At 50.7% G+C, this 13,606-nt stretch overlaps 1 protein-coding gene across 5 annotated transcripts in view; it reads right to left on the minus strand.

Moving 5' to 3' along the window:
• Window positions 1-13,606, minus strand: part of PTPRF (protein tyrosine phosphatase receptor type F) — a 792,879-nt gene that overhangs the window by 132,844 nt on the left and 646,429 nt on the right. For all 5 annotated transcript variants that reach the window (XM_029617709.1, XM_029617708.1, XM_029617711.1 and 2 more), the window contains one exon: window positions 6,391-6,548. In XM_029617709.1, coding sequence (XP_029473569.1) covers window positions 6,391-6,548 — 158 coding nt within the window. The remainder of the gene's footprint in view (window positions 1-6,390; window positions 6,549-13,606) is intronic.

Here is a 13,606-nt window from a genome sequence, read left to right on the forward strand (position 1 = left end):
GCGCCTGTCCCTCTCCGGTAAGGAGAGATATAGAAGGAGGGATTTATTTATATTTATTATTTATTTAGATTTTTTATATACCGGCATTCGAGACAGCAGTCACATCATGCTGGTTCACATAAAACAGGGGTGCAAAGTAAACATAACAATAACAAAGTGCTGAAAAGGCAGTTACATATAACAAGGTGATAAGAACTTGGCTTAGAGGAAGAGAAAGGACAGGTTATTAATTTACATAAGTAAACGATAGGAGATAAGGTCGACCATAGTGTAGATGGAGATTAGGGGTGGCTTGTAAGTATTAGATCAATTGACGTCTGGGAAGGCTTGTATGAATATCCAGGTCTTTAGTCTTTTTTTGAAGGTTGAGATGCATGGTTCTATTCTAAGATTTGAGGGTATGGAGTTCCATACCCTCAGGTATGGATCCATACCCTCAGGTATGGATCCATACCCTCAGGTATGGATCCATACCCTCAGGTATGGAGTTCCATACCCTCAGGTATGGAGTTCCATACCCTCAGGTATGGAGTTCCATACCCTCAGGTATGGATCTGTGCGCCTGTCCCTCTCCGGTAAGGAGAGATATAGAAGGAGGGATCTGTGCGCCTGTCCCTCTCCGGTAAGGAGAGATATAGAAGGAGGGATCTGTGCGCCTGCCCCTCTCCGGAAATGAGAGATACAGAGAAAGGGATCTGTGCGCCTGTCCCTCTCTGGTAAGAAGAGATATAGAAGGAGGGATCTGTGCGCCTGTCCCTTTCCGGTAAGGAGAGATATAGAAGGAGGGATCTGTGCGCCTGTCCCTCTCTGGTAAGGAGAGATACAGAGAAAGGGATCTGTGCGCCTGTCCCTCTCTGGTAAGGAGAGATACAGAGAAAGGGATCTGTGCGCCTGTCCCTCTCTGGTAAGGAGAGATATAGAAGGAGGGATCTGTGCGCCTGTCCCTCTCTGGTAAGGAGAGATATAGAAGGAGGGATCTGTGTGCCTGTCCCTCTCCGGTAAGGAGAGATATAGAAGGAGGGATCTGTGCGCCTGTCCCTCTCCGGTAACGAGAGATATAGAAGGAGGGATCTGTGCGCCTGTCCCTCTCCGGTAAGGAGAGATATAGAAGGAGGGATCTGTGCGCCTGTCCCTCTCCGGTAAGGAGAGATATAGAAGGAGGGATCTGTGCGCCTGTCCCTCTCCGGTAAGGAGAGATATAGAAGGAGGGATCTGTGCGCCTGTCCCTCTCCGGTAAGGAGAGATATAGAAGGAGGGATCTGTGCGCCTGTCCCTCTCCGGTAAGGAGAGATATAGAAGGAGGGATCTGTGCGCCTGTCCCTCTCCGGTAAGGAGAGATATAGAAGGAGGGATCTGTGCGCCTGTCCCTCTCCCGTAAGGAGAGACACAGGGGGAGGGGATCTGTGCGCCTGTCCCTCTCTGGTTCGGCAGAAGCTTATGTCACTCATTAAATCTATTGTAGGAGACTCGCTTTTGTGTTTTTTAAAAAAAATTTTTGCAGGGGACAATTCAAGTAGTTCTGGGTCCTCTGCTTCCCATGTGAGCCTCACAGAGTGGGAGTGAGGGGGGAAGGCACATTCAGCCATTATTTTTGTGCTCTTTTGACTTCTGCTGATATTATGGTTGGCATTTTTCAGTGCTCTGTAATCTCCTCATTAAGCCAGATTTGAAGAAACAATTTGTACATATAAGCAGCAGTTCTTTGTTTCCAAACCTGAAGACTTTAACTAGGTATGGTTTCACGACCCATACCTTATTGTTTTTAATTTGCATGTTGGCAAGTTTTACTTCCCTGACGACAGGAGGATCACAAACAATTATAAATGTATACGTACAAACACAGGCTCAGAGTAAGCACATATGCATAATACACACACATACACATACAGAGGCTGAACGTGTCCGCCTAATGCATACCTACTCACATGATAAAAAAGAAGGCTGAAAGCCTATAGACAGAGATGAGGACACATGTACAATGCTGCATTCAAACACAGAGCAGAAATAAAACACACACAAAAGATTAAGAGATTCTTTACAAGTAGAGAACAAGTCATACGCCTACCTTTCTTGTTTACTACATCCCAAGAAAAGCACAAAAACAGAAGGAGTGATTACTGTTAAATGAAGTTAAAAACAATAACCAGTAAAGACAGCCATTACTCTGTACGAGACTGCCCCAAGAGAGACTTAGTAACGACCTGAGCACTCAGGGTGTGAGTGTGAGACTGCCTCAGAGAGGCTTAGTACAAACCTGAGCACTCAGGGTGTGAGTGTGAGACTGCCTCAGAGAGGCTTAGTACAAACCTGAGCACTCAGGGTGTGAGTGTGAGACTGCCTCAGAGAGGCTTAATACAGACCTGAGCACACAGGGTGTGAGTGTGAGACTGCCTCAGAGAGGCTTAATACAGACATGGGCACTCAGGGTGTGAGTGTGAGACTGCCTCAGAGAGGCTTAATACAGACCTGAGCACTCAGGGTGTGAGTGTGAGACTGCCTCAGAGAGGCTTAATACAGACCTGAGCACTCAGGGTGTGAGTGTGAGACTGCCTCAGAGAGGCTTAATACAGACATGGGCACTCAGGGTGTGAGTGTGAGACTGCCTCAGAGAGGCTTAATACAGACCTGAGCACTCAGGGTGTGAGTGTGAGACTGCCTCAGAGAGGCTTAATACAGACCTGAGCACTCAGGGTGTGAGTGTGAGACTGCCTCAGAGAGGCTTAATACAGACCTGAGCACTCAGGGTGTGAGTGTGAGACTGCCTCAGAGAGGCTTAGTACAGACATGGGCACCCAGGGTGTGAGTGTGAGACTGCCTCAGAGAGGCTTAGTACAAACCTGAGCACTCAGGGTGTGAGTGTGAGACTGCCTCAGAGAGGCTTAATACAGACCTGAGCACACAGGGTGTGAGTGTGAGACTGCCTCAGAGAGGCTTAATACAGACATGGGCACTCAGGGTGTGAGTGTGAGACTGCCTCAGAGAGGCTTAATACAGACCTGAGCACTCAGGGTGTGAGTGTGAGACTGCCTCAGAGAGGCTTAATACAGACCTGAGCACTCAGGGTGTGAGTGTGAGACTGCCTCAGAGAGGCTTAGTACAGACATGGGCACCCAGGGTGTGAGTGTGAGACTGTCTCAGAGAGGCTTAGTACAGACATGGGCACCCAGGGTGTGAGTGTGAGACTGCCTCAGAGAGGCTTAATACAGACATGGGCACCCAGGGTGTGAGTGTGAGACTGCCTCAGAGAGGCTTAATACAGACCTGAGCACACAGGGTGTGAGTGTGAGACTGCCTCAGAGAGGCTTAATACAGACATGGGCACTCAGGGTGTGAGTGTGAGACTGCCTCAGAGAGGCTTAATACAGACCTGAGCACTCAGGGTGTGAGTGTGAGACTGCCTCAGAGAGGCTTAATACAGACCTGAGCACTCAGGGTGTGAGTGTGAGACTGCCTCAGAGAGGCTTAATACAGACCTGAGCACTCAGGGTGTGAGTGTGAGACTGCCTCAGAGAGGCTTAGTACAGACATGGGCACCCAGGGTGTGAGTGTGAGACTGCCTCAGAGAGGCTTAGTACAAACCTGAGCACTCAGGGTGTGAGTGTGAGACTGCCTCAGAGAGGCTTAATACAGACCTGAGCACACAGGGTGTGAGTGTGAGACTGCCTCAGAGAGGCTTAATACAGACATGGGCACTCAGGGTGTGAGTGTGAGACTGCCTCAGAGAGGCTTAATACAGACCTGAGCACTCAGGGTGTGAGTGTGAGACTGCCTCAGAGAGGCTTAATACAGACCTGAGCACTCAGGGTGTGAGTGTGAGACTGCCTCAGAGAGGCTTAGTACAGACATGGGCACCCAGGGTGTGAGTGTGAGACTGTCTCAGAGAGGCTTAGTACAGACATGGGCACCCAGGGTGTGAGTGTGAGACTGCCTCAGAGAGGCTTAATACAGACATGGGCACCCAGGGTGGGTGTGTGTGAGACTGTCTCGGGAGAGGCTTAATACAGACATGGGCACCCAGGGTGTGAGTGTGAGACTGTCTCAGAGAGGCTTAATACAGACCTGAGCACACAGGGTGTGAGTGTGAGACTGCCTCAGAGAGGCTTAATACAGACCTGAGCACACAGGGTGTGAGTGTGAGACTGCCTCAGAGAGGCTTAATACAGACCTGAGCACTCAGGGTGTGAGTGTGAGACTGCCTCAGAGAGGCTTAATACAGACCTGAGCACTCAGGGTGTGAGTGTGAGACTGCCTCAGAGAGGCTTAATACAGACATGGGCACTCAGGGTGTGAGTGTGAGACTGCCTCAGAGAGGCTTAATACAGACCTGAGCACTCAGGGTGTGAGTGTGAGACTGCCTCAGAGAGGCTTAATACAGACCTGAGCACTCAGGGTGTGAGTGTGAGACTGCCTCAGAGAGGCTTAATACAGACCTGAGCACTCAGGGTGTGAGTGTGAGACTGCCTCAGAGAGGCTTAATACAGACATGGGCACCCAGGGTGTGAGTGTGAGTGCCTCAGAGAGGCTTAATACAGACCTGAGCACTCAGGGTGTGAGTGTGAGACTGCCTCAGAGAGGCTTAATACAGACCTGAGCACTCAGGGTGTGAGTGTGAGACTGCCTCAGAGAGGCTTAATACAGACATGGGCACCCAGGGTGTGAGTGTGAGACTGCCTCAGAGAGGCTTAATACAGACCTGAGCACTCAGGGTGTGAGTGTGAGACTGCCTCAGAGAGGCTTAATACAGACCTGAGCACTCAGGGTATGAGTGTGAGACTGCCTCAGAGAGGCTTAATACAGACCTGAGCACTCAGGGTGTGAGTGTGAGACTGCCTCAGAGAGGCTTAATACAGACCTGAGCACTCAGGGTGTGAGTGTGAGACTGCCTCAGAGAGGCTTAATACAGACCTGAGCACTCAGGGTATGAGTGTGAGACTGCCTCAGAGAGGCTTAGTACAGACCTGAGCACTCAGGGTGTGAGTGTGAGACTGCCTCAGAGAGGCTTAATACAGACATGGGCACCCAGGGTGTGAGTGTGAGACTGCCTCAGAGAGGCTTAATACAGACCTGAGCACCCAGGGTGTGAGTGTGAGACTGCCTCAGAGAGGCTTAATACAGACCTGAGCACTCAGGGTGTGAGTGTGAGACTGCCTCAGAGAGGCTTAATACAGACCTGAGCACTCAGGGTGTGAGTGTGAGACTGCCTCAGAGAGGCTTAATACAGACCTGAGCACTCAGGGTGTGAGTGTGAGACTGCCTCAGAGAGGCTTAATACAGACATGGGCACCCAGGGTGTGAGTGTGAGACTGCCTCAGAGAGGCTTAATACAGACCTGAGCACTCAGGGTGTGAGTGTGAGACTGCCTCAGAGAGGCTTAATACAGACCTGAGCACTCAGGGTGTGAGTGTGAGACTGCCTCAGAGAGGCTTAATACAGACCTGGGCACCCAGGGTGTGAGTGTGAGACTGCCTCAGAGAGGCTTAATACAGACATGGGCACCCAGGGTGTGAGTGTGAGACTGCCTCAGAGAGGCTTAGTACAGACCTGAGCACTCAGGGTGTGAGTGTGAGACTGCCTCAGAGAGGCTTAGTACAGACCTGGGCACTCAGGGTGGGTGTGTGAGAGACTGTCTCGGGAGAGGCTTAATACAGACATGGGCACCCAGGGTGGGTGTTTGTGAGACTGTCTCGGGAGAGGCTTAATACAGACATGGGCACCCAGGGTGGGTGTGTGAGACTGCCTCAGAGAGGCTTAATACAGACCTGAGCACCCAGGGTGTGAGTGTGAGACTGCCTCAGAGAGGCTTAATACAGACATGGGCACCCAGGGTGGGTGTGTGTGAGACTGTCTCGGGAGAGGCTTAATACAGACATGGGCACCCAGGGTGGGTGTGTGTGAGACTGTCTGGGGAGAGGCTTAATACAGACATGGGCACCCAGGGTGGGTGTGTGTGAGACTGTCTCGGGAGAGGCTTAATACAGACATGGGCACCCAGGGTGGGTGTGTGTGAGACTGTCTCGGGAGAGGCTTAATACAGACATGGGCACCCAGGGTGGGTGTGTGTGAGACTGTCTGGGGAGAGGCTTAATACAGACATGGGCACCCAGGGTGGGTGTGTGTGAGACTGTCTGGGGAGAGGCTTAATACAGACATGGGCACCCAGGGTGGGTGTGTGTGAGACTGTCTGGGGAGAGGCTTAATACAGACATGGGCACCCAGGGTGGGTGTGTGTGAGACTGTCTCGGGAGTGGCTTAGTATAGACACAATACAAGCACCTTCCATTCTGTGATGGCAGTTGCATCTGGCTCCTCCATGAGCTGTGTTGCACTGGGGAGAATGGTTCCTACCCAAATGAGGAAAGCTACAGTCTATTGCAATGTTCAGGGACTCACCTTTTGAAGAGAAGGATGGCAATGACAATAATGATGATTAGAATTACAGCCAGGACAGGGCCCATCACCCACAGCATCTCGGGCTCATCCTGCTGCTTGGCTGCTGAGGACACTTCCACCACTATCTCGTCAGAGTAGGGGCTTGCCGCATACTTTTTCTAAGGGAAGAAAGCAGTGCAACATTGTGAAGCAAGATTGAAAGCAGGAGCTGCTGGGTGCTGAAGGAGAGCAGGATACAGATTATGGAAAGCACAGCCAGCGGCTTCAATCATCATTATTATTAGCATATATATGCCACTTATATATATATATATATAAGTGGCATATATATGCTAATATATATATAATATATATTAGCATATATATGCCATATTATTAGCATATATATGCCACTTCGAACTCAACCTAAGGAATGAGATAATCACCAATCTCATAACCAGTTACCGTATTTTTCGCTCCATAAGACGCACTTTTTTTCCCCCAAAGGTGGGGGGAAAATGTATGTGCGTCTTATGGAGCGAATATAAAAAAAAAACCAAACAAAAATCTAACAAACACCCCCCCCCCCCGACTCCCCCAAGACCTGCCGACTTAATTTCCTACAACCCCCCCCCCCCCCAAGACCTGACAAATTAATTTCCTGCAACCCCCCACCCTCCTGACCCCCCAAGACCTGCCAAACGTCCCTGGTGGTCCAGCGGGGGTCCGGGAATGATTTCCTGGGCGTGGGCCGTCGGCTGCCAGTAAACAAAATGGTGCCGTCGGCCCTATGCCCTCACTATGTCACTGAGACCGACCGCTGCTATTGGTCGGTCTCAGTGACATAGTGAGGGCATAGGGCCGTCGGCGCCATTTTGTTTACTGGCAGCCGACGGCCCTATGCCCTCACTATGTCACTGAGACCGATCGCTGCTATTGGTCGGTCTCAGTGACATAGTGAGGGCATAGGGCCGTCGGCGCCATTTTGTTTACTGGCAGCCGACGGCTCACGCCCAGGAGATCATTCCCGGACCGCTCCTGGACCCCCGCTGGACCACCAGGGACGTTTGGCAGGTCTTGGGGGGGGGTCAGGAGGGTGGGGGGTTGCAGGAAATTAATTCGGCAGGTCTTGGGGGGGTCAGGAGGGTGGGGGGTTGCAGGAAATTAATTCGGCAGGTCTTGGGGGGGTCAGGGGGGTGGAGGTTGTTAATTTAAAGGGTTGGGATGGGGGGGGGGTTTGGGGGTTCCCACAGAAAGAAAAATTTTCTGATCTGGGGAGTGGACCGAAATGGCCCTCCCCAGACCCGAAAACAAAATGGGGAGAAAAAAAAAAACTATGCACTCCCCTAATTTGCTCCATAAGACGCCCAGACGCAGAGCCGGTTTAGCACAATTTTATTTTTTTTTAATTTTCCCCCTCTGAATCCTAGGTGCGTCTTATGGTCAGGTGCGTCTTATGGAGCGAAAAATACGGTATATATTATTTATTTGTTGCTTGTTTCCACCCTACCTTTCTTCCTGGCTACTCTAGCCCCCAAGTTCAATGCCCCTGTTTTATGTAACTTTGCTTGATTCAGCCTTCTTGTTCTTGGTTACACTTGTTTATCCCCCAAGTTCCATGTAAACCGGCCTGATGTGAATTCTATTCGTGAAGTCCGGTATAGAAATATATAATAAATAAATAAATAAATAAATAAATATAGTGTGCTTGGACCTGTGGGGTGCCCCCATGTGCGTGCCAGTGCATCCCACCGGCCACTCACCATCCTGCCCGACTACCTTCATAATTGAAGCATTGCTTGTATAGCCAGCAGAGTGCGATGCACAATGCTCCAAGGTACAGTGGCATGGGGGTCTGTGGAGATCCAGCCCCTAGAGACTCTTGGATGGAAGGTGGCAGCAGTGGTGTTGAAGGCTGGACAGGGTGGGGATCAGCAGTGTGCTGGGGCCAGGCCCAGGAGGGTAGGAGACAGTCCTGGGGTTGGACTGGAGGACGGGGGTGGGAAGACAGTGACTAGGGACTTCCAGGCAATTTCAGCGGGTTTCCCTGGACATACCCGGATCAGTCCAGACTCCTGGGTTGTGTCTCCCTGCAGCAGATGGAGACAGAGAAAGTTTTACTGGCACTGCTACTTAACCACACGTGCCACCTGCAGTCCCTCAGTATTTCTCTGTCTCCAGCAGGTGGTAGGTGGGTGAACACCTGCAGTTCTGCGACCGAGACTATTTTTTCCTTTTGAGCCTTCCTCTCAGGGGTTTATTCATTTTTTTTTGTGAATCCTGAGGGGTTCTCCCTGTCTGGTTGAGGCAGGTGGGCTGGGGGTTGGTGACTCTTGTGTGTGCCTGACGCGTGAGCCCGTGGGGTGTAAATCTGGTGGTCCAGATTCCTCCCCTTCACGAGGCCACTTGGTCGGTTGCAGGCTCTAAGTACAGGTTTTTACTGGGACAGTATATATATATATATTTTTCGTCTGATTGTAGGCTCTGTCTCAGCTATGATACTTTTCATAAAAAAAAAAAAAAAAAAGAGAGAAGCAGTTTCAGTTCTGGCTGAGTGGCAACCCTTCCTCCTCACTTAGCAGAACGGTAAGTTTTATTTTTGGTTTATTTTTAGCAGCTCCCTGTTTTTTACTGGCAGCGTGCAGTGATGAGTCGGGGTCAGCTTGCCACGCGTGCGGCACAACTCATTCGTGGCTCAGCCAACTCGGCCTCTGTGCCGCGTGCTCCGAGGGGGGAGGACCCCTCCAACTGCACGAATGTCGCGAAACAGCGCCGGGGGTCCTCCACTGCTGTGCCATCGCATCGCTGACCGGGGTGCCAAGTCCTTCCCAATCAGCGTGGGAACAGCAGCCATCTTGGATTTGCATTCGGCAGTTCCCACGGTGTCGGAGGGGGAAGGGGAAGCTCCTTCTCATTTGTCACCGACCTGCTCCGTCTCAGGCCACGATCGGGGGAGACTTTGATGACTTAGAAGATCCCATGCTGCCAGGTAGGAACTGTCAGACCCTTTTCTACAGACTATGGCTGCTGCTGCTGCTGCTGCACGAGGCTTATCTCGCCAAGCAGCAGGCAGCTTTGGTAGCCAGGGAGCTGCGGTTTTTGATGGCTCAGCCTACCGGGGGGGGGGGTCTGCTTGACCCAAAACAGTTTCGATCTGGTCGGCATCGGGTCCTTCAGGTTCCCCCTTGGGTTTTGGCCAAGGTGGGGCTGACTCAGATGGTTCTGTCGAGGCTCCTGTAGAGTTGGAGGAATCTCAGGTTCCAGGGGTTCTGGCGGACCCAGGAGATCCGGTCTCTGGGGATGCGGATCCAGGGGACCCTATGGCGGTCCCAGTGCCTGAAGGTGATGACCTGAAGGTGGTACATCTTTTTTAGGAAAGAAGAGCTCGATGCCTTGCTGCCACTAGCCTTTCAGGTGCTTGGGGTTAAAATCCTGCAGATGGACTCTGATTTGGATGGAGCGGATCCATTCCTTCATGGAATACGGGGTCCCCCTACTGCCTTTCCGTATCACAAGTCTGTGCAGAAAATGGTGGAAGCAGAATGGGGTTCTCGATCGCGGCTTTATCTGTTATCCGAACAGATGCTGGAACTCTTTGCTCTTCCAAAGGTCAATGCTGCAGTGTTGAAGTAAGTTCAGGATTGTAGGTTAGAAGTCCACCTCAAAAGAATTTTTGAGGTCTTTGCCCTGGGCTTATGTGCGGCTATTTGTACTAGTTTCATGCGAAGAGCATGTTTCCAATGGGTGCAACAGACCCAAGAGAACCTTCCAACCTCTGGCGAGGATGCGGACAGGGCTGAGAGAATTGACGTGGCAGTGGCTTATGGAGCGGATGTCCTATATGATTTGGTTCATACCTCATCTTGCATTATGATGTCTGCGGTTTACACCAGAAGATTGCTCTGGCTACGAAATTGGGCAGTGGACGTTTCTTCCAAGGCGCAGTTGGATGCGCTACCTTTTAAAGGCCGGCTTTTATTTGACGAAGACCTTGAATAATTGATGCAGTCCCTTGGGGACAATAAAGTCCTCAGGTTACCGGAGGATAAGCCTAAGGGCAAGCAGTTTTTTCAGACAGGTTCTTGTTTTCACCTAGATAGGTCTCGGCCCCAAAGGCAGTACTCCTTTCGGGGGCAGTCCGGAGGCCAATCCTTTCAAGGGGCTCGAAGGCCATTCTGGGGCGCCGCCGGGGGGAGTACTTCCAGTCTTAAATTCCCACAATGAAGCCAAACTGGTCCACTTCGTCATTCCCACTATAGGAGGTCGTCTGGTGATGTTTTACAAGGAGTGGACCAGTATCACTCAGGAACAATAGGTTCTCAGTGTGATAAGGACTGGTTAAATTTTAGAATTTGCTCGTCCTGTCCACGATTTGTTCCTAATCTCCCCATGCGGCTCCTTAGAGAAACGTGTAGCTGTAGATATGATAAACGTGTAGCTGTAGATATGATAAACTGTCTACATCTCCTGGGACAGATGGTTCTGGTTCCTCACAAAGAGCTTTGCAGGGGGCGGTATTCCATTTATTTTGTGGTCCCAAGGAGGAGGGGATTTTCGCCTGATTTTAGATTTGAAGAAGGATGGAATGGAAATCCTGAGGTCCGTGGTTGCAGCAGTTCGCAAAGGGGCGTTTCTAGCTTCCCTGGATTTGACAGAGGCCTACCTCCACATCCCCATTCATCAGGCCTCACAGCACTTTCTGCGATTCATGATTCTTGGGACAGCATTTTCAGTTTCAGGCCCTTCCTTTCGGATTGGCCACAGTGCCATGAACCTTCACCAAGGTGGTAGCGGCAGCACTCCGGAAGGAGGGGATTCTGGTGCACCCATATCTGGATGACTGGCTATCAGGGCAAAGTCGGAGGTTCTTTGTCGCCAGTCGGGTTCTCGAAGTGCCTCAGTTGCTCGGTTGAGTTGTGAATGTAGCGCAGAGTTGCCTGTCACTGACGCAGTCCCAAGAGTATCTGGGGGTTCGTTTTGACACTCTAGTTGGCAAGGTGTACCTCTCAGAGGAGTGTGTTCTGAAGCTGCAGGAGCAGGTTCAGTGGTTGTTGCAGTTACGGGTGCCCAAGGTATGGAATTACTTACAGGTTCTGGGCTCTATGGCCTTGACACAGGAGTTAGTGCCGTGGGCCTTTGCTTACATAAGACCATTGCAGGGAGCACTTTTGTCTCGGAGGACTTTCAGCTTCAGTTACCGCTCGAGGGCATTACACAGGAGAGCCTTTCCTGATGGCTTCTAACTTCCAATCTGGTCTGGGGTATGGACTTAGAAATCCCGGATTGTGTGATAGTTACTACCGATGCCAGTCTCTTTGGTTGGGGAGCAGTATGTCAGCATCAGTCAGCTCAGCATGGCTGATCCAGGAAAGAGTCTGTATGGTCTATCAACCGACTAGAGACCAGAGCGGTCCACTTAGCCTTGCAAGAATTTCTTCCATTGGTGAGAGGCCGGTCAGTGAGGGTTTACTCCGACAATGGTGGCTTATATCAATCGACAGGGCGGAACCAATAGTCAAAGAGTAGAGAGGCACAGGAGTTGATTCATTGGGCAGAGCAACACCTGGAGCGCATAGCGGTATCACAAATTGCCAGGGTCGAAAACGTTAAGGCACATTTCTTGAGTTGGACGGTATTAGATCTTGGCAAGTGGGAGCTGGAGTCAGCAATGCAGTTCATTCGCGAATGGTGGGCCCCCTCTCCCCCCATGTAGACCTGTTGGTGACTTGTCGGAATGCCAAAGCACCTCGGTTTTTCAGTCTGAGGCGAGAGCAAGGGGCCGAGGGGGGGGGGGGGGGTCGATGTGCTAGTACTTCCTTGGCCGAGAAGAGTGTTGCTCTATGCCCTTCCTCCTTGGCTGCTTGGGGGAAAGGTTCTGTGTTGCATAAAAAAGAATCAGGGAGAAGTGGTCTTGGTGGCGCTGGAGTGGCCACGCCATCCGTGGTTCGTGGATCTGATCATTTTGGCTGTAGATGGACCAATTCGATTGGGTAATCTGGAGGTCTTCTCCGGCAGGGACCCATATTTTCCGACCAGGCTGCTTGCTTTTGTCTAACGACCTGGCTTTTGAGAGGCAATGGTTAAGATATAGGGTTATCCAGAGGCGGTTATTACTACATAATTGCAAGCCAGAAGAAAGTCTACTATGTATGGATTTGGAAGATTTTCGAGTCCTGGTGTACCACCAGCAAAGTTCGCCCTTTAAGGTCGTCAGTCTCTGACATTTTATTCTTTCTGCAGGATAGTTTCACCAAAGGCTTATTTCTTAGCTCACTTAAAGTGCAAGTAGTAGCTCTATGTTGCCTTCGTGGCAAGATTGATGGTTCATCTATTTCTGCACATCCGGACATCCTTCGCTTTATCCATGGGGCAAAGAATTTGCGACCTCCACTTCAATTGGTTTGTCCATCCTGGAATCCTAATCTTGTCCTCAGGGGTTTATGTGAGGCTCCTTTTGAACCGCTCCGGAGGGCGACTTTGAAGGACTTGACTTTTAAGGTGTTTTTTCTGGTGGCCATTTGTTCCGCTAAAAGGATTTCTGAGTTGCAGGCGCTGTCATGTCATGATCCATTCCTTCAGATTTCGCAGTCAGGAATCTCTCTTTGAGGACTGTATCTTCCTTTTTGGCAAAAATGATCTCCGCATTTCACGTGAATCAGACTGTGGAGCTTCCGGCCTTTCCAGGGCTGGATGCGTTTGTCCCGCATGTGAGGGAGCTCAGGTTGTTAGATGTCAGAAGAGCTTTATTGCGGTACCTCAAGGAAACAAATGACTTCAGGAGGTCAGATCACCTTTTTTTCTGTGGAGAGGCCCTTAGAAGGGATAGCAGGCTTCTAAGGCTACCACTGCTCGTTGGCTTAAGGAGGCTATTTGGTTCTACCTACATGGTTCGAGGTCGGCCGGTTCCGAAGGCATTACGTGCTTATTCTATGTGTTCTCAGGTGGCCTCATGGGTGGAGGCTCAGCTGGTTTCTCCCCAGGAAATTTGCAGGTCAGCGACTTGGAAGTCGCTGCATACTTTTGTTAGACACTATCGTCTGGATGTGGGCGATATAGGCTCTCCATCTTTTGGCAAAAGTGTTCTGTGAGCAGGACTCTGTAGGTCCCACCCAGTCTAGGGCGCTTTGGTACATCCCAGGAGTCTGGACTGATCTGGGTACATACAGGAAAAGGAAAATTGATTCTTACCTGCTAATTTTCGTTCCTGTAGTACCATGGATCAGTCCAGAACCTGCCC

Source organism: Rhinatrema bivittatum, chromosome 10, assembly GCF_901001135.1.
Source record: "Rhinatrema bivittatum chromosome 10, aRhiBiv1.1, whole genome shotgun sequence".
In the NCBI taxonomy this organism is placed as follows: Eukaryota; Metazoa; Chordata; class Amphibia; order Gymnophiona; family Rhinatrematidae; genus Rhinatrema; species Rhinatrema bivittatum.